The sequence below is a fragment of the Anoplopoma fimbria genome, chromosome 19 (genome assembly GCF_027596085.1).
Source record: "Anoplopoma fimbria isolate UVic2021 breed Golden Eagle Sablefish chromosome 19, Afim_UVic_2022, whole genome shotgun sequence".
Classification (NCBI taxonomy): domain Eukaryota; kingdom Metazoa; phylum Chordata; class Actinopteri; order Perciformes; family Anoplopomatidae; genus Anoplopoma; species Anoplopoma fimbria.
In genome coordinates, this window is record NC_072467.1 from 6,088,169 (window position 1) to 6,107,886 (window position 19,718).

The 19,718-nt window shown below is 42.4% G+C and overlaps 1 protein-coding gene across 1 annotated transcript; it reads left to right on the plus strand.

Moving 5' to 3' along the window:
- The first annotated feature begins 1,116 nt into the window (after positions 1–1,116).
- Positions 1,117–17,865, plus strand: man2a2 (mannosidase, alpha, class 2A, member 2). The gene is made up of 23 exons (XM_054619918.1): positions 1,117–1,270; positions 2,305–3,238; positions 3,627–3,884; positions 4,045–4,189; positions 5,365–5,536; positions 5,777–5,904; positions 6,223–6,396; positions 6,898–7,084; positions 8,261–8,438; positions 8,726–8,928; positions 9,694–9,876; positions 10,051–10,165; positions 10,288–10,358; positions 10,449–10,614; positions 11,302–11,538; positions 11,767–11,889; positions 12,200–12,314; positions 12,609–12,742; positions 12,939–13,080; positions 13,417–13,550; positions 14,421–14,615; positions 14,709–14,822; positions 15,466–17,865. Exons 2-23 carry the CDS (start codon positions 3,107–3,109, stop codon positions 15,616–15,618), a joined length of 3,459 nt encoding a protein of 1,152 aa, XP_054475893.1. The 5' UTR covers positions 1,117–1,270; positions 2,305–3,106; the 3' UTR covers positions 15,619–17,865.
- Positions 17,866–19,718: the final 1,853 nt, after the last annotated feature.

A 19,718-nucleotide genomic window follows, 5' to 3' on the forward strand; every position in this document is an offset into this window, starting at 1 on the left:
GAATGATCCTCCAAAAGAACACAACAGTATGATTTGAATGCAAAGCAGCAGTACATTTCCACAATGGGTTCTCCGGTTTCATTCACTCGCACGCCTCTCTGCAGCAGTCAGGCTGGTCTTTAGCTTTGGTGACATAAGATAAGATAAGATAATCCTTTATTAGTCCCGCAGCGGGGAAATTTGCATTGTGATATTGTGACAGAATAAGCAGCACCATTTATTCCCATCTGTCTATAGAACAGTGTCTTAGACACGGAGGAGCCACACCAGGGGTCAGCAGTCCCTCTCCAACAACATTATAAAATCTGCATGGTGACATAACTTTCTCAATCTTAAAAAAACCCTCTACTCCCTTTTTTATGGGCTATAAAAAAAAGAATTCCATCATTGTTCCAACTATCTTTATTCTACTCTTCTTTGATACTGTACATCCTAATAACACCTTCCAATGAGGGCACAAATTGTTATCCACATTTTCCCTAAATAACAGCATTTCTTTTACTCAAAAGCTGCCACTGCACTGGATGCACAACAGGTGAAAAGTGGCCTATTATTTTTCCCGATTTTTTCTACACACTCAAAGAATGATAAAGTTCTTTATTCCGAGAAATGAAATTAAAAGGGTCTTAATTAGCTAATCCTTGAGAAAGTAGAGACTTGTTGTCAGATTGTATATAACTGTTTTTAAGGTACCAAACTCAAATATAAGATATTTTGTGTCTTGCTTTAAGCCTACAACAAGAAAGTAGAGTAGTGCACACTGGCAATACTAGGACATCTGTTTATTATGTCCCATGTTGTCTTATTTTTGGACTCTGGTTTGATGATCAAGCCTATTATGACTATGTGATTCCTCTCACTCATAGGCTGACTGCTTGTTGACTGTGTGCTGAGCCATTACTATGTTTTTGTAACCATGCTATCATCTATTATAATTCATCACACCTCAGCTACTCCAGCTCTACAATCCCTCTGTGCGTTAAGTTATTATATTTATAATGGTGCATGTATTTTACAATCCGTCGAGGCTGTTGGCCAATCACCGACCGATGCGCAGATCCTCGCTACCCAGAAGCCTTTGCGGCAGCTCAGTTGTGCTAGCTGTTGGCTAACTGGTTCAGTCGGTAATCTGTCAGACTGGAGATCCAGGCTCACACGCTGCTGGGCTCCACACTCTTCCGGATTACTCTCTCCTTTGATGGGTGAACGGCAGAGTGCCTGTACTTCTGCCACCAAGGTCGCCTAGGTTTAGCTGGACGCAGAGTGAACGGTAAGCCGGGACCCGTCACATATGCGTTGTCTTAATGTGTTCAACCCCAGCAGCGGTACTTGCTATCGTGTGCACCGTTAGACGTGCATCTGCCTGCAGCGGATGCTTCTCACGGATGCCGAAGGACAACTGTGACTGCTGCACACCTGCATCATCCACCAGCCCCTGTTACCGACTCCGGAAGCTAGCTCGCCAACCGGTCGACCCGGTGTGGTGTTTTAATATGAGACCATCTGGTGGCTAACGCTAGCTTCTTTAGCTTTATATTCGTGATACCCGGAAATGTTAAAGTTTGGCAGACTGTGTTGATGCGGCCAATGGGTTAACGCGCTAACTAGCTGCCATGTATCTTAAGTTTATACAGGATGATGTCCAAATGCAGGTAATTTTGGGTGCTTTTTTTAAGTGTGAGGCAACGCTATGTTGCTGGCTAGCTGCCAAGCCATAGCTGACCAAAAAGTCTAACAAGTTAAACCGTAACAGAGGCGTCCTTTGAGTCAATAACCCACCATGTGAGCAGATTGCTATCTGTGGGTAATTTACATACTGTCACTTAAATGAAGAGCTGCAGTCGTTTGGTATCTCTGTCAAGCGCCTCAGTTATACAAAGCCTTTCTTGTTGGGTTTATTCAATCATGTGGCACAGATGATCTTAGAAATATAGCTTTGTCCTCCTGGTGACAGTGAGGCTGTTTTTCCAGTCAGTGTAAGCCAATGGGAGTACAAGCTTATTATCCCAGCTCCCTGTGTTAAAGCTTAGATAGTTTCAGCCTGCAAAGTGAGCGGATTATGATCGTGTTGGATTTGCACACAGAGAGATACGAGAACACATATTAGTGCTGTGAGGATATGCAGGTCACTGTGATTATCTTGTCCCTCACCCCCTTTGTTGACCTAACTTGTCAGATCAAAAAAAAGAGTATTTCTCACCCTTACACACACTTCTTTTCACTTGTGCTTCTTGTGACATTTCCTCTCTGGAGGCTGAATACTTATTTTTGCATGCCCCATTAATCAGACATTTTCCTTAACAGCTGAAGAGGACCCTCTGATGTGATTTCAACTTGGCACTTGTGATCGAGGACGGACATACTGCCCAATGTTGCCCCAGTAGATATGCGGTCACTATGCTGCTGAGAGAAGAATGACATTTGTTTCATTTTAATTCCTGGAGCTGCCTCGAACAGTTGAGCTTTGATTTAAAAAAAAAGCTGCTGCTGCTCTGAGCCAAAGTGGTCTATATCTCGGCCTATTTCTTTGCACCGCCGCAGCCTAGAGGGCAAACTGTTATGGCACCGGAGGCCAACTGATCAGAAGGGGACTCAGGCTGAACTGGAGGATTAGACTGTTCTGTGGGAGTGGGGACTCGATCCAGAAAGCAGGCCCACAGTGACACAAATCATGCTACAGGGACACTAGACTCCCTGTTCGAGCCCCTTCTGTGTGGCGTTTGTTTTTTTCCATTTTCCTGCAGTTTCATTGGTTTGGATGTTTGAACACAAGGGCTACTTTGAAGGAGCCCACCGGTGGCTGTGGTTCGGCCAAAGCTGACACACTGCCTGCCAGCTATTGCTGATTTAGTACCCTTGTCCACTGCTGCTGCTGCTGCTGTAGCCCCCTTCGTTGTGGTCTCCAGTATGGTGAGTGGAGGCCAGAGGCATCGCAGGAGTGGAACTGAACCATTAACACTGGCGTAGCTGGTTACCTTTACATTTTTCTTCCTGCTCTGTGAAGGATTGCATTCCAGTTTTCAAGGACTTTTTATTTTCTTCTCTGTGCTGGAAAAAACACAGTAAAGGTCTTTTTTATTTTATTTAAACTCTGCACCAGAGGAGGATGAAGTTGAGGAAACAGGTGACAGTGTGTGGAGGGGCCATATTCTGTGTGGCTGTATTCTCACTGTATCTGATGTTGGATCGAGTCCAACATGACCCTGCAAGGAGACAGAATGGCGGTAACTTTCCCCGGGTAAGAATATTTGCTGTGATGGTGGTGCATATTATGTGAAAACCACTTTTCTGTAGTTATTTATGTTGCAATTTTTTGTATGTTTTGTACACCAGAAGTTAGAAAAAGCATAAAAAAACATAAATACATTATTTCAAATAATACACACAAATCTTCAAATGTAAATAGACTTTGTGTTGTGTAGATATCTTTAGGGCTGATCGATCTCCTTTTGCTATTTGTTACATTGGATGCATCTGAAAGTTTTCATTGCAGATTGTCTAATTTCTAGCCTTAAACCTAAAGTTTGTTCACTGTAACAGAGAATAAGAATGTAAGTTTGGTTAAGAGATGTTTTATGATGTTGTACAGCTATGTGATTTATGATTTTTCTGTGTGTGGGTTTTAGAGCCAAATCTCAGTTCTGCAAAACCGAATAGAGCAGCTGGAGCAGCTCCTGGAGGAAAACCACCAAATCATCAGCCACATAAAGGACTCTGTGATGGAGCTCACAGACACAGGGGCTGTGTCTCCCAGCGGCCACCTGCCATTTAGAAGTGCCAATGGTTCCTGGGTCCTACCCTTCGACGGCCGTCCCACTTTCCTAGCTGTCAAGCCCCAGGATTGCCAACCGGCTTTAGGCAGCCACGGTCAAGCAGACGTTCAGGTGAGTTTGTTATATATAAACTATTAGTTTTTCCTTGTATACAAAATGCTAAGCAGCTAATTGGCCAAAATAATATCACAGCTAAATTTATCGATGTTTTTCCATACTTCATTTTGGCGTGTGTCTAGCGAGCAAATTATGATTTTGTGTTTCATTTTAGATGCTGGATGTGTACTCCATCCTCAAGTTTGACAACCCTGATGGCGGCGTATGGAAACAGGGCTTTGACATTACTTATGAACCTGATGAGTGGGACAATGAACAGCTGCAAGTGTTTGTTGTCCCGCACTCCCACAATGATCCAGGTCAGTTGAGAGGCAATAGCACACACAGCAAAACTCTGTTTAAAGCTGTAAATGTCTCTGTGCTAGTCTAAAAGTCTGTCTCTATCTTAAGACGCAGCCAAGAGCATGTCTCAACATTTTTTTTTCAGGAAGTTAAAATTGCCGCGTCTGTAGTCAATTCAGCTACCGTGAGGCCTCACCTGAGTGGGACGCTACTAGCGATGGGGATGCAGAAATCATTCAAAACTCGATTCATTCGTTTTCATTATTATTAGCATAATGGTGACACAATTGACAGCTTAGCCGCGAACAATGGAATTAGAAAGATATTGGCATCGGAAAGCTCTAGCTATTTATAGGTTGGATTGGCTGAGATTTTATTTCAGACTGACATTTTCATTAAACTTGTTTACCAGCCTGCCACATGCATACTAACTTGACAGTTATTGATATGTTGACAGGGTGCAGAGACCTGCAAATTCAGTTCATCAACAATGGGAATAGGTGTCATTTGGAGCTGCATTTGATTGAACTCTGCTGCATAGATTTGTTTAGTGTCTATGTATGCAGTATTCAGTGCCAATGGTTAATGAGTTTTGCAAACCAGAAGGCATATTGTCAGCTCACACTGAGGATGTGTGAAGGAGGGTTTACTTGTAATAGGCTCATTTCACTAAATGCAAAGAAGGGATTTTAAGGGTTTGAATCAACTGCAGTTAATCTGCTCCGAACAATGCACAATGTTATAAAGACTGCAGTAAATAGTCCTGACCCACACAACTGACTACAAGCACTTGACGCCATTTGTGTAGCATTGCTTATCTGCATAACTGCAGAATGATGTAGAACTTTGACCTCTTTAAAATATATGAGACTACAATATGTAAGATAAATATTTGACAGGATAGTTTCAGACTGTGCTATTCTACACTGTTGATCAACAAAAGTGCATAGAAGGTGCTTTTAATTCACTTTTTTGGAAACCACTCCACTAAAAAGCTTTCTGAGGGGAACAGCTCAACTTGAATTAAATATGAGTTTTATTTTTGATCTGTTGCAGCACTTTTTCCACAGCGTTGAGTCTCTTTTGCTGCCCTGTTTTCCTGCCTTTGTATCAGCCAGCTACATAAAGGGACATCTGTTCGCCAACTGTTGTTCAAATTGCTCATATTTATCTTCTTTTATCGTCTTGTTAGGTTGGATCAAGACTTTTGACAAGTACTTCACAGACCAGACGCAGCATATTTTGAACAACATGGTGGTGAAGTTGGCTGAGGATCCTCGCAGGAAGTTCATCTGGTCTGAGATTTCATTCTTCTCCAAGTGGTGGGAGAGCGCAGACATGCACAAGCAGGAGGCTATGCGCAAGTGAGTCACAGTTTAGAGAAGCACACAGATTTGCCTTTTAAATCAACCACCTAGCTCTTGACAATTGGTTGAGAATTCTTGACGCCTACTGGCCTTGTGTGCAGTATTTTACACAATGGACAGCTCCCGCTTGCAGAATGTGTTGGCTCTGAAAATAGCTTGTTATCTGGTTAATGTGACCCTCCTCCTTAAGGGCCGGATTATCCTCACCTTGCTTTCTTAATCCTCTCTGTTCAACAGACTGATCCTTGGAGGGCAGCTGGAGATTGTCACAGGAGGCTGGGTCATGACAGATGAAGCCAACGTTCACTACTTTGCCATGATAGACCAGCTCATTGAAGGGCATCAGTGGCTGGAAAGAAATCTCGGTACACAATCTGAAATGATTCCTTACTTGAGCCTTTCAGGTCATATTCAGACGAATGATGGTTAAAATGTGTCTTTTCCTCTCTCAGTGAAATGTTAGACCTTTTTCATCACCCAGATTCCTTTCACCAGATTTTAAAGTTAAAATGATGCCAGTTATCTCAAGGTTTGATGGTCAAATCTGGGTGTAGCTTCTCGGACAGTGGTTGATAAAATACTGTGTACTTTAACTGCTGAGGAGAATGACTTTCTAAAGGATGCAATCCTTCCTTTTATCTGAGCATGAACCTGAACTACTTGCTTCTTGTTTCCTGTCATAGGTATCACTCCTCGCAGCGGGTGGGCGGTCGACCCCTTTGGTCACAGTGCTACCATGTCCTATCTGCTGAAGAGGGCCAATGTGACCAGCATGCTCATCCAGCGGGTCCACTATTCCATCAAAAAACACTTTGCCTCCACGCGCAGCTTGGAGTTTATGTGGAGGCAGGCCTGGGGTGAGTGGACCAGAGCCAGCGATGTCATCTGATTCATGTGCTTATCTTTGCTAAGCTCGTTGCAGAATGAGTCATGCCACTTGTCATGGCCTCGTAAAGAGAGGGACGTTTTGGAAGAACAACCAGTGACCAAAAGCCTCAGAAGCGCTATCTTTGCAATTATTTCTAAATAAATTGGAAAATCTGTTGAAGATTTAGGGTCCATTTGTTCCTAATGGAAAAATCTTCTGATATTACAGTGTTAGATATTATCAATTTGTTCTTTTGGGGATTCCATTTGCTTTTTACTGCTTTATCTATAATTACTTTTGAGAGTCCCTGGAGAGTGTGATTGTGAACTTAAATTGCCAGCAAGTTTATGAGCGCTGGTGTGAATACGATCACAAATACCACCTTTACTCAGCAGAACGTGCCTTGTTAGTGTATTTCATTCCTGCATTATGAGGCTGAATGGATGTCTCTCAAGCCAATGTTTTGATTTTGACTTCACTGCTTTGACAGACACTGGATCAAACACGGATATATTTTGCCACATGATGCCATTCTACAGCTACGACGTGCCTCACACCTGCGGGCCAGACCCGAAGATCTGCTGCCAATTTGATTTCAAGAGGTTACCAGGTGGCCGAATAAACTGTCCCTGGAAAGTGCCACCAAAAGCTGTGGTGGATGCCAATGTAGAAGAGAGGTGAGATATGGGGGGTGTTAATAAGTTACAGGGTGATCGATCCTGACTGTGTCTCAGAGAACACATTTCCGGATGCCTGTTAGAGCTACATTGAGATATCGGCTTAGGTGATATATTAGCTGAAAGTTGATTATTGCAGATATATTTTTATTGGTGTATATTAGAGTGGATAAGTTGTTAAGTCAAAAATGACTCTGCAAGTATTCACTCAGTCAAATATTCTGTAGTCCCAGCACCCTAAAGGTAAATAATTGCTGGTTTCCTTTGTCTTATGTAATAAAATAATGACATGACATGACAAGACATTTGAAGATGTCAGGTTGGGCTTTAGTTCACTATTTTCTGACATTGTAAAGACCAGTCGATTACAGTTAGTTACAGCTGTGGTGTATATGTTGGCCCTTTTTAGATAATAATAAATACAGAAAAGCAAAACACATATGTTTCCATTACATTGTTCCAATAGAGAGCACTGACAAAGTTATTTTTCAACTGTAAAATATCCTGCTATCAAGAAATAGTCTTAACAACCAAAGTTAAGGGATCCTAGTCAAAATGTATTTTATTTGGTTTGTTTTTAATGTGTATCTAATGTAATGTGTATGTTTTGGCCTCCAAAGTCCAGCATTAGTCGGGCTATTTGCTATACTTACTTATATGTGTGGTTTTGTAATTTGGCTCCAGCTACAAGCGCGCACACACACACACACACACACACACACACACACACACACACACACACACACACACACACACACACACACACACACACACACAAAACACACAAAACACACAAAAACACACAAAAACACAAACACAGCAGCTTGGTCACTGCTGTTGCAGAACTCTGAATGTTATCTGTATTAGTCCCTTGCAAACAAACTAAATTAGAACTTGCGCCAATGACAACAGCCACAGAGGGTGGATGAACTGTGGGAGACTGACATGGACTTTAGATAGTTCTTGCAGCTTTTAGAGGACCTACAAACTTTCCAGAGGACACCGTTAATAGTGGTTAATGGAAAATACCCGTGGCGCTAATTTGATCCTCCTCTTTCCAAGGTCATAGTGATTTCCTACAAAATAGACGCATGCAAAGTGGGCCAGTTTGGATGCCAAAAATTGAGTCCCCTCAGTTTTAACTTTTTTTTTTTTCATTCCTGCTCTCTCAATCAGGGCAAACCTGCTCCTGGATCAGTACCGTAAAAAGTCCAAACTCTACCGCAGCAAGGTGCTTCTTGTCCCTCTGGGAGATGACTTCCGCTATGACAAGGCGCTGGAGTGGGATCAGCAGTACCTCAACTACCAGAAGCTATTCGACTACATGAATTCTCACCCGGAGATGCACGTACAAGTGAGAAAATTATTTCACAAACAGTGTTGCCAAAACAGTTTGTTTTTGTTTTTCTCAACATATAGTTGATTGAAGTATCCTTCTGTACAACCGTTCTTGTGATAATGAATCATGCAGTGGTATTTTAACTTGCTGACAGAACAAAGAGTCTGTCACAGCTCGATGTTTGGCTCAGAAGATGCCATGTAAGATGAAAGGCGCATGCATTTTAATGAGGATCTTTCTTTTTTTTACCCTGAAAAGTATTTTCTTTGAACATTGTGTCATGTCTCTGGCTGCTCCCCCAGGCTCAGTTTGGGACTCTCACAGACTACTTCAACGCTGTTTACAAAGCACATGGAGTGGCCCAGGGGTCCAGACCAGCAGACTTCCCGGTGCTAAGTGGAGATTTCTTTGCATATGCAGACCGAGAAGACCACTACTGGACTGGCTATTTCACCTCTCGGCCCTTTTACAAGAGTCTGGACCGTGTGATAGAGTCACATCTCAGGTGAGGCAGATTTGATCACAAATCACTTATAACCACAACCTGCTGTGTATAAGATAAAATAAGATAAGATAATCCTTTATTAGTCCCACAGCGGGGAAATTTGCATTAATGATGCTGTAGCTTTTTATGCCAGTGAGTTCTTCATTTGCATTGCGAACAAGACGTAGGTGTGGCGTTACTAAGTTAAGGGACGTGCATGCACCTGCAAGATCCTGTGTACAAATCAAAGCCACAATCTAAATCAAAACACATGATTTGAACCTGGTACTCTCCCAAATGGATCTTTTTATACGTAACACTAAACCACACCATAAACGAATTAATATTGTTCTCTGATGCTGCTAAAGGTGTTTCTTTATCTCTTTTTTTTTTTTTACATCTATATTTCGTTTCAAACTCATCAGAAAAAAAGGATTATATTATGAAATGCAATACAAAATTCTTTAGTTAGATGTGTGAGCATACCTTTTAGTGCATAAGATCGCACAAATCATTGATTGGTTGTGCCTTTAATTCTCATCTCTCCTATTTCTCTGAATTGTGAACAATCAAAAACCTATAATGCATACATTAACATACAAAAGTATCCATATGAGCATTTTCCATGGATCTTTTCTGTTCAGTTTAAAAATGTAATAATAATGCACAAATTCTTTATTTTTTTAAATAATCAGCAAACGTCTTATAATAACGCTGTAATGTGAACACACCTTCAACTGATTAAACAAATCTACTAAATGCTTACTGTTGGTTACTGTCCTTCAGGGGGGCAGAGATCCTCTACAGCTTGGCGGTTGCAAACGCTCGGAATGTGGGCATGGAAGGGCGCTACCCGGTCTCAGATTATGCCCTGCTAGTCGATGCCCGGCAGTCTGTTGGCCTCTTCCAACATCACGATGCAATCACTGGCACCGCGAAGGAGAATGTTGTCACGGACTACGGCACCAGGTAAGGACCTGAATGTTTAGTTCTTCAATAGAAAAACTGTATCTTCTCTTCTTAATCCTCTTTCTCTGTGGCTACGTCATAGTTGCCCCTTCAATACTTTGACGCAAAACAGCAAGCTGTGACTGCTGCAGTCAGCCATTGATTCTTCTTCCTCCTCCTCCTCCTCCTCCCCAGATTACTGCGTTCACTCATTGGTCTGAAGAGAGTAATCATCAATGCTGCTCATTTCCTGGTGATGAAAAACAAGGAGTTTTATCGGTTTTACCAGACGGAGCCCTTCCTGGAGACAGTAAGAGGAAACACGGAGGGAAACTTCTGTCACTGTATAAAAAACAGTTTTAATACCTGTAAAAGGAACAAGATATGCAGGTTTCTCAGCATGTTTCCTGTGTTATGTACTTCATTTTCAAGGATGACAGGCGTGCAACTCAAGACTCTCTGCCTCAGAGCACTTTAATCGAGCTGGATCCAGCAGGACCGAGGTATTATCCCCTGACATCTTTCATCTCCTCTGCCTCCCACCTCAGCCATCCTGTGATTCTAAATTGCTTTTTTTCCCTTCTCTCTACCAGGTACCTGGTTCTGTTCAACCCCATCGAGCAGGAGCGCCTGTGTGCGGTGACTGTGCTGGTCAACACGGTCAGGGTGCGGGTTCTTACTGAGGATGGACAGACCCTTCCTGTGCAGCTGAGTGCTCAGTGGAGCACTGCTACTCAAATGAGTGCAGAGGTTTTTGAGGTAAGCGACTAGATTATCTGCTACTTTCCGCATAGTGATATTAATATCACTAGCACAGCAGCAGTGTCGACACAGTTCTCCATCGATGTTTTGACAAGGAAGAAAAATGCATACATTTAAAAAATGATATCTTTGGTTCTGCTGCCACAATTTGTATCGTGATTATTCGTTCAAGTAGTTGCTATTTGCCAAGAGAATGTATGTAACGTAATGCATGAATAAAATTAAGTTTTCAAAACTCAAGACTTATTAACGTGTAGTTTTCACCTCTTTTATTTGATAACTAACCGCAAGCTATCACTAGAAACAGATGTGTCTTCAGCTCATATTGTATAAGAAATCTGCAGCAGTTAAAAAAAACACACATCTCTGTAGATTAATTTATTGTTCCCAAATAAAATGATCTCCGCCCACAGAAAGCAATGAACTTAAATGTTGCAGAGAAACACAAACAGTCTCATTAACACCACCTCTCATCCCATTTTAATAGCACACTGTTGCTAATGGCGAAATGCTTTTAACTTAAACTAAAAGGCTTGTTGCCAACACTTTTTGTTCAGATAAACAAAGAAAATAAAGCTGGTAGTGTAAAACACATAACCCTTTGTTTGTTGTTTCTTTTAAGATTTTTGTGTGTATAAATGTTTTATTAATTTCTATCCAACTGTTCTTCCACTTTCCATCCAGGCAACATTCATGGTCCGTCTTCCCCCGCTGGGCCTGGCTGTGTTTCATCTTTACGACTCTCCTGACTCGCCCATGACGCTCCGCTCTGAAACCCTGTTCAGGCTGTCTGGTCGCGGTGTCACTGCTCGAGGCGCGGACCCACTTCCTGTCCGCTCTCAGCAGTCCGACCCTCAGACCTTCTACATCAGCAGCCAGTCTCTCACTCTGGGCTTCTCCGGAACCACTGGCCTTCTGGAGGTTTGTGTTTTGTCAGCTCTTACGCCGGTTGACTTTTTATCCGAATAAAGGATTTGCTCATCAGTGTTTTGTTGGGAGATAAAAATGAACCTGAACCTGATTTCCCAAGAGACCCAGGGCGTTTGATCAAGTGGAACATGGAATGTCTCGTTGCTGCTTAAACCTCCTTTCATCTCATTTCTAATTCAGTTTTTTTTAATGTTGTGCTCTCTTCCTTTTTATCTGCAGAGTATCAAGCGAAAGGATGATCCTCAGGAAGTGAAGGTTCAGATGCAGTTCATTGTCTACGGCACACGTCCCTCTAAAGACAAAAGTGGAGCTTATCTCTTCCTGCCTGATGGAAAAGCAAAGGTATTCTTTTAGTTACTGTATCTCAGATGTTTACTTGCCTCCCAGAACGCTTTGATAGAGTCTCCCTTGTGTATTTTCTCTTTGTCTCATGCTGGGGTGCTCGGGGTGGGAAGGCAGGCAGACTGAGGTGCTGCTTCATCTTTTACGTGATTTTAAAGACAACATAGCCTTAGGCTTCACTGCTAAACTGTATGTAGTCATCCATTCTGTTGGCTGCTCCTCCAGCTTCTCTCTGTGTTCTTCCTCTTCCGTTTTTAGCACAAATACTGTTCGTGACTTTTTTTTCTCTTTTCTCTCTCCTTGCTTTCAGCCCTACAACCAGAAAGAGCCACCTGTGGTGCGTGTCGTGGAGGGGCCTCTCTTCTCAGAGGTGGTGGCACACTACCAGCATTTCCAGCAGACCATTCGCATACACAATGTGCCAGGTAATAATCAAACCAAACTGCATAATGGAATCGGTTCAAATGGCTTTTGCAAAAGCTTTTTGTGCTTAGTTTAATGCACCAGATGGTACTTACAAAATGGTCCAATAGGTTTGACAAAATGACAATTTATAATTCAATTACTTTGTTCCTGTCAGCTACATCTTTTTTTACTTTAAGAAGGCAAATGTAAATACTATTTGCAAGTAGCATTTGTACCACAATTTGTAGATCATATTTTCCTTTCACTTCCTATTGCAGCCTGATCTTTGGTTCTCTGTGGTTCTGTATTTTCAGGGGTAGATGGGTTGTCAATAGACATCACCACCATGGTGGATATCAGAGATCAGACCAATAAGGAGCTGGCAATGCGACTGGTTACTGACATCCAGAGTGGAGACGTCTTTTACACAGATCTCAATGGCTTCCAGGTCAGTCCCACCCACTGTCATAATATAGCAATATGTATCTCTGATTACCAGGATGGGGATAAGTTGATAACCCTCTTGAAACTGAATGTAGTGGCATTTCTCTCAAGTAAACTATCCCTGACCTGAAAATTTCACATCTTTCCTGTTGCAGTAAGTTGACTTATTGTTTCCTTCTGTGTTTGATCTCTTCTTGTAGATGCAGCCTCGCCGCCACCACCTAAAGCTTCCCCTGCAGGCCAACTTTTATCCCATGCCCAGCCAGGCGTACATCCAGGACAGCCATCACCGCCTCACGCTTCACACAGCTCAGTCCCTGGGTGTCACCAGCCTGGAGAGTGGTCTGTATTTTATTACATTTCATTTAATGTTGTCATTTTTCTTCATTTCATTTTTAATGAATGTTGTCTCCGAGATGCGCTCTCTTTTTTTCTTTGTTTACCCTCTCTAGCCCTGTATGGAATAGTATTGAAGCACTTTTCTCTCCCTCTCGTCCCTCGAGACAGTTTTTACTCTCTTGTTCTGAGCTGATCTTTTTATCAGCGTTATGCGAATGATGTAGCCATTTTGTAAATGACGAATAGCTCAAAGTGTTTGTCTTCATCGATTGATGCCTAAACGTTCAATACTCAGGCTTTGAGTAATAGATGTCATCCTTGCTCCATCTCCTCCATCAGGCCAGCTTGAAGTGATTATGGACCGACGGCTGATGCAGGATGATAATCGTGGGCTGGGTCAAGGTCTGAAGGACAACAAGAAGACAACCAACCGCTTTCGACTGCTGCTGGAGAGGAGATCCACGGGCAACAAGGTCAGCAAGATGACGGCGGAGGCGGTTATTGCAGCTGGGCGAGCGCTCTTGAAATTCCAGCTCACAAATTCTGACTCTGGGATGCTGAATGACTCTCTATGAGGGCGTGTTTTGTCCTTCATCCTGTATTCATTAACAACTTTGTTCAAACCATTACCACCCCATCTGTCTTCTTGTTATTCTCTCCTCTCTCTAACTTTGTTTACCTTTTTGTTTTTTCACTCCATAATCTTCAGCATGACGGCTTCTTTGCCAAACTCTCGTCCTTGTTTCATTCTTTCTTCTCCAAAATCTTGAGTGACGGAGTTCAAGAGGTAACGTTGCCTTGGCAACAGTGGAAATGCTTGTTAGCACTCATTGTAGTCTTTGCTGTAGCTCAAGTTCCTATCTTTTTGCTTTCCTCCACCTCATAGCCGTAGTCAAACCGGTCCATCTTCACGAGAGCGCCATTGAAAGTAACGATGTGATTTATCAAGTAAATGAATACACATTGGCAGAAAATGGAAAGCATTGGTTGCAGTTTTATCATACAGCTCTATGGTAAAAGTACTGATTGATGTTTGGGATGAAGTTGCTCTGGCCTTTCAAAAAACATCAAACATCATGTTTCAAACACTGTAATGCCCTCAATTTAAAAATGACACCACTGTGCTGTGGCTATAACTAATCCAATATAGATTGTTTGGTACGGTGTCTGTCTGGTCTAGAATTAGAAATTGACGTTGCATTCTGACAAACTAGTTAGAGCCTATTCCTCATGATGTAGTGGAGTAATGGCAAAAGAACGACTATAGAGGTGAGTCATTGATGTTGTTGTACTTACGCTGTCATTTACTACTGTGGCTTAAATCTGTTCTTTCCCTCATCCAGATGATGGACAGTGCAACAACCAGCTTCCCGTCTATACTCAGTCACATGACCAACTCCTTCCTGAACCACAAGGTCCTGGCGTTACCCGTCCTGCCCAAAAGACGTGGCATCCCTCCCTTGCAAACTTTCGCCCCTCTCAAGTCCATCCTCCCCTGTGACTTCCACCTGCTGAACCTGCGCAGCATCCAGAGCCAGGTGACGAGACAAAAAAAATACATTTTATATAATTTTATTTGTGGTTTCGGTTGAATTGACTTTGAAATTGACACGTGTCTTCTTTGTGAGCAGCAGGACCCCCACTCTCCATCTCCTTACACAGCCTTGATTCTTCACCGTCTGGCGCTGGACTGTGGCCTGGACGCTCCAAACCTAGGCTTCAACTGCACCACCACACAAGGACAGGTCAGGGTGGAAACACACACACACACACACACACACACACACACACACACACACACACACACACACACACACACACACACACACACACACTAAAACAACAAAAAAAATACAATAGAACAGCCTGCTTTATTTTCCACTAAGCTCTCAATCCACTTTGCTCTAGCAGAGGTTTCGTTTGGTTTTGGTAGTTTTCAGATTGATATTTTACATACAAAACATATGGTCATTTTATAAAATATAATGCTTTATAACGGGTAAACTAAAAAAATTTATATAAAGCAGTTAAAGATAGCTCTACCTCCAATATTAAAGGACTTCTTAAATATTAATGCACCAATATAAACAATAATCCAATAATGGATGTCAGGGGCAATTCTTCATAATTAATTATTTTCTGTTATCTAAGTGCATTTTATGGCCAATACATCTGTACTTTGACTTAAGTGGAAACGTTAAAGGATTTGTACTTCGTAGGCGTATTTTCAAAGTGTATTATTGCTACTTTTTAATCTGATCTGATCTGAATACTTATTCCACCATTGGATTTGTTTTTTACCTACTGTGAGCTAAACTTGAGATTTTGTCGTTCCCATATTTGCATTCTCACTTACGCCCTCTGCCTTCCTTCCTTCTGTCTTTGCAGCTGAGCGTATCGGGACTGTTCAAGAACCTGGACCTGCAGCTGCTCCAGCCCATGTCCCTGACCCTGATGCACTCTAGCACGCCTCTCGCCAACGACTCCGCCATCAGCCTGGATCCCATGGAGATCTCCGCCTTCAAGCTCAAACTGCGCTAAGCGCTGTCGGGATTAAAAGAGGCAATGAAAACCCGCCTCCTTGGACCAAGAACCAGGCCCACGCCGGCCACAGACTGGCAACAAAGGGGGTCTGGGTCCCTCTGTTTTGTCAAGCAGAACCATAAACACTACAGCTCGGAGAATCAGCTTCCACTGTAACAGGACTGACTGCACAGCAGGGGGCAGGCGATAGCTGTTACTGTGGACGTCTCCGAGAGCAGCAAAACCCGGTTAACCTCGCAGCTGTTCCAAAACAAGAAAGACTGCCACAATTGCTCATCAGATACAACCGGGTTCTGCTTTGTAAGACTTTGTGTCTTTTTCTATCTTTGCTCCATCCTGGACTGAACTTCTGAATGTAAATATCCCAAAAGATGGGAAGGAGGGAGGGGGGGGCTGGGACTTGTGCCACATCAGAGTGCAATTTTTACAAAGCTTTATTTGGTGAATGGGTTTGTTTATTTTATGTATGCAATTAGGAAGACACATCGCAGCGATTTTGTTTTTATACTTTTTTTTTGACAGACTCGAATGCAGCAAAGAGAATGTGTGGTCTCTTCTCAGCTCGCGAGGAGACCCATGCTGCAGCTCTTGAAGCTCTTTATCGTATGTCTGAGCCCAAGAGTCCCACGTCGGTCACTATTGATCAATAATCATATCGGATGACTTTTACCTTCTGTTCGCTGGATATGCTTGTAGATAGTCGGAAGACTTTCTTTCCTTCACTTCTTTTTCCCTCTCTGAGCTTCCTCTTTGCTGATGAGAAAACTGTGCATTTCAAAGCTGTCTGTCTGTCTGTCTGTCATTCCTGTGCTCGTACTGCACTGCGGCGAGGCTGGTTTGGGTACCATACTGTATGCAGTAGAGGACTATACAAAGACTTTACCTCATAACCATAAGGCAGATATGTCCGTATGTATGCGTCTGTTCAGTGTGTTGATGTGAATATTTGAGGATTTATTTTTATGGAGGTGTATTGGGGTTACAGTGCACACTATCAGGGACCATTCTTAGTACTGTTGGCTGTCTATGTTGAGCTGTTGGTCATTATCATTGCAGCACAATGGGAGCTTCCCATTGGAGATGAAGAAAAATGAAAAGGGTTAGTTCAACCAAATTTAAAAAAAGATCTTGCCATGCAGATAGATTTAGTTTGGATTTATCCGTCCAGAGCTGCCACTAATGATTGTTTTTATTAAGCCAAATCTATAAATTGGCAGGATTATGTTTTTTAATTACTTGTTTTGTACAAAATACTATCCAAAATCTGGTGATATTAAAGATTTTTGCAGCAATAGTCTGTGTGAAAACTGTAGGTAGGCACTGTTTATGGGAGGAGATGTTGCGGTTGTATTTTTTTCTTGCATTTTGTAATTGTTTTCAGCAATATGAGTAAAATTCCATTCACCTTTTGGAGAGATTTCACAAAACATCAAACCAAAACTATCTGTATGCCAAGATACCACTAAGTGATCAATGACTAAAATTTAGGAGGGAAAATAAGATTATTTTTTTTATAATTTGGGTAAACTGACCCTTTTTTAAAAAAAATAATTCCTATCAAATCATACACATGGATCCTCAATGAGCTGCAGTTTGTTTTTATACGTTCAGCTCCACAGTGCTTTTTAATTCGAGGCTGTTTTGAGGCACTCAGCCTTTTTTTTCTGGTGCACATCTGCCTCTGCAGCGGCCGTGGAGGATGTTGTCATCCGTGTCCAAAGCTGAGGCCGGACATCTCACAGCCCACCTGTGAACCACTTTGTACTGAGCCAACATCTCCCCCCCCCGGCCCCACTGCGCCCCATCACTCCAACTGGTCCTCTTCATTTTTCCAAGGGAGTTCTGCTGTTTTGTTGCCCTCCTCGTCTGGCCTGATAACCAGTAGCTCGATATATATTCTGCTTTCTCTCTCCTCTGTGAGCACTGCAGATTCCCTCTCTCCCTCCTCTAGTGGCTGTTAACGTTTTTTCTAAGACCACATTTCACTGCATCTCGAATTGCACTTTCTCCTGTCGTCTAACGTCGTCATGAGCTTCTCTTCTTCTGTTTCTGTGTGCGTCTGAGTCTCTGTAAAATGTGTCTTTTTTTTTAGTTTATGATGTCTGTTGTAGCGCAGTTTTGTTTTTTTGTTTGAGCAGAGATAATTTATGAAGGCGAGGTCTCGTCTGTATTTGATTATTCATGATGGATTTACGCTGCAGTAGAACAGAGGACGTGGGGATTGAATAAAGATCTAAATACAAAGATTCTCTTTTTTAACAGTTTCTCTATCTGAAATGAATTTGATTCCTTCTTTTTAATGAACTTTTATTAATGAACCTTTATTTTAATGCCGTTATCTTGGTCTAAAGAGCTCCATTGATTCTCCATCAGTAGGGGGCAACGTTGAGTCAGTACAGCAGCACAGTCCAGGCACTGATGCTGTCAGTCAGAGAAGTGTTACTTTTAGACTGTCCAGTGCTTCACTCGTCAGTGGTCGGCTGTCAAGGAGTCAACTTGATTTTTAACCAAGCAAGGTGTCGGCATAGAAGCTCCCACTTTAAATCTCCTGTTAACAGCAGCAAGTGCTCACCCACGTGTACACCTTTGTCAGGTACAGGTATCAGTGACAGCGTTGCACGGGGGGGGACATGAAAAAAAAATGTTTCTTTGTTCACGCTTCATAAAAAAAGGATCAGCGACACAGAGGAATAAAGAAAGTGTGGTGGGAGGGATGCCTGAGGCCTGAGAGAGATCACTGCACTGTGTGTGTGTGTGTGTGTGTGTGTGTGTGTGTGTGTGCGTGCAGGGGGAAGGGATGCCTGTGGTGGCCCCCTGGGGACACTCAGCCTCTGCATTTTGCTCTAGACATTCTGCTGGTGCCGACTGTGTTTCTCAACCTTTCCTTATCTGAGCATCAGATTCAGAACAAATTATGTTTGACCAGCTGGAATAATGAGCCTAAATCCTCAGTGTCCTATTGATCTGAATGTGAAATCAGCTACTGGGGCTCTTGTTCTTTTAGTTAATCTAATAATTATTGTTGCCAAACCCTTTTAGTGGGCATTATTGTTCAGACAATGACTGCTGAATAAGGAGATAAAAGACTTTTAAACCCATCCTCTACTTTTTTTTTTTTTTTTTTTTAAACAGCATGAGCCAATACACGCACACTTTTGTTTTCACACATGCTGCATTTATAATGGGAAGCGTGGCACATCCGAGGGGCACTGAATTGTGCAGCCAGTTCTCCCGGCAGATCTAATTATGGACCACAGAATGAATGTACCTTCACCCATGAACCCAGTTACCTGCATCTGTAGAGGGTGTTGCGAAGGAAAGCTGCTAATGAACAACGCTGCTACCAGCTGGCATTGTTTCCCCCTGTGCATACAAACCTTTCTCCATTTGTATTCATTTAAACTTTCAGGGGCCACCATATTGAAACTTGAGAAAATTGTTTCTTAAAGGCTTTTTGGAAGCACGCTCACCCGCAACTGGATAGTGGGGAGAAGAAGACAGAATGCTGGCACTCTGTTAAAGCCAAACGCCTGAAGTGAACGACACAAACTTTCTACAATGATATACGACCATGAAAAGTGATGAACCATCTGTTCTCCCGGTTGGTGTTTGTGTGTCGGGGGCTGAGTTTTTCGATGCATGAAACCCTGAACGTTTTAAAATCTGGCAGTTAAAACACAAACAGTCCATCAATGCAACAGCCAGTCATTTTATTCCAGCATGAAACTGATCTTCACAATATCAACATCCATTGTCAGTTAAATAAAAAACCATATAAAACAAACATAGAAAATGCGATACAAGATCTTATTGTTTAATCACTGTGATCATTCTGCCCTCTGGATCCAAAGGCTTTGATTCAGCTTACGTTGCGGCAAGTCTACACTGTTATAGATGAGGAGGATAAAGCATGTATTTGTCTTCCAATGCATGGGGCTCACAATAAAGAGGGAGAGAGAGCTTCACCCTGATGAAGATGTTCTGGGAGAGAAGCCCCAAAATCAATATATGCTCTGTGGGGGAAAATGAAGAGAAAATGATCTTGTGTCTTACCAGCAGCAACCTGGAGGAAAAATGTTGTTAAGGTCAGCCAAGCA

What these genes read in the sequence shown, in the direction of transcription:
- man2a2 (XM_054619918.1), top strand. Translation starts at nt 3,107, where the DNA reads ATGAAGTTGAGGAAACAGGTGACAGTGTGTGGAGGGGCCATATTCTGT. An exon ending in GATGCCAATGTAGAAGAGAG is followed by an intron (nt 7,085 to 8,260) that starts GTGAGATATGGG and finishes TCTCTCAATCAG; the next exon opens with GGCAAACCTGCTCCTGGATC. An exon ending in CAGATCTCAATGGCTTCCAG is followed by an intron (nt 12,743 to 12,938) that starts GTCAGTCCCACC and finishes CTCTTCTTGTAG; the next exon opens with ATGCAGCCTCGCCGCCACCA.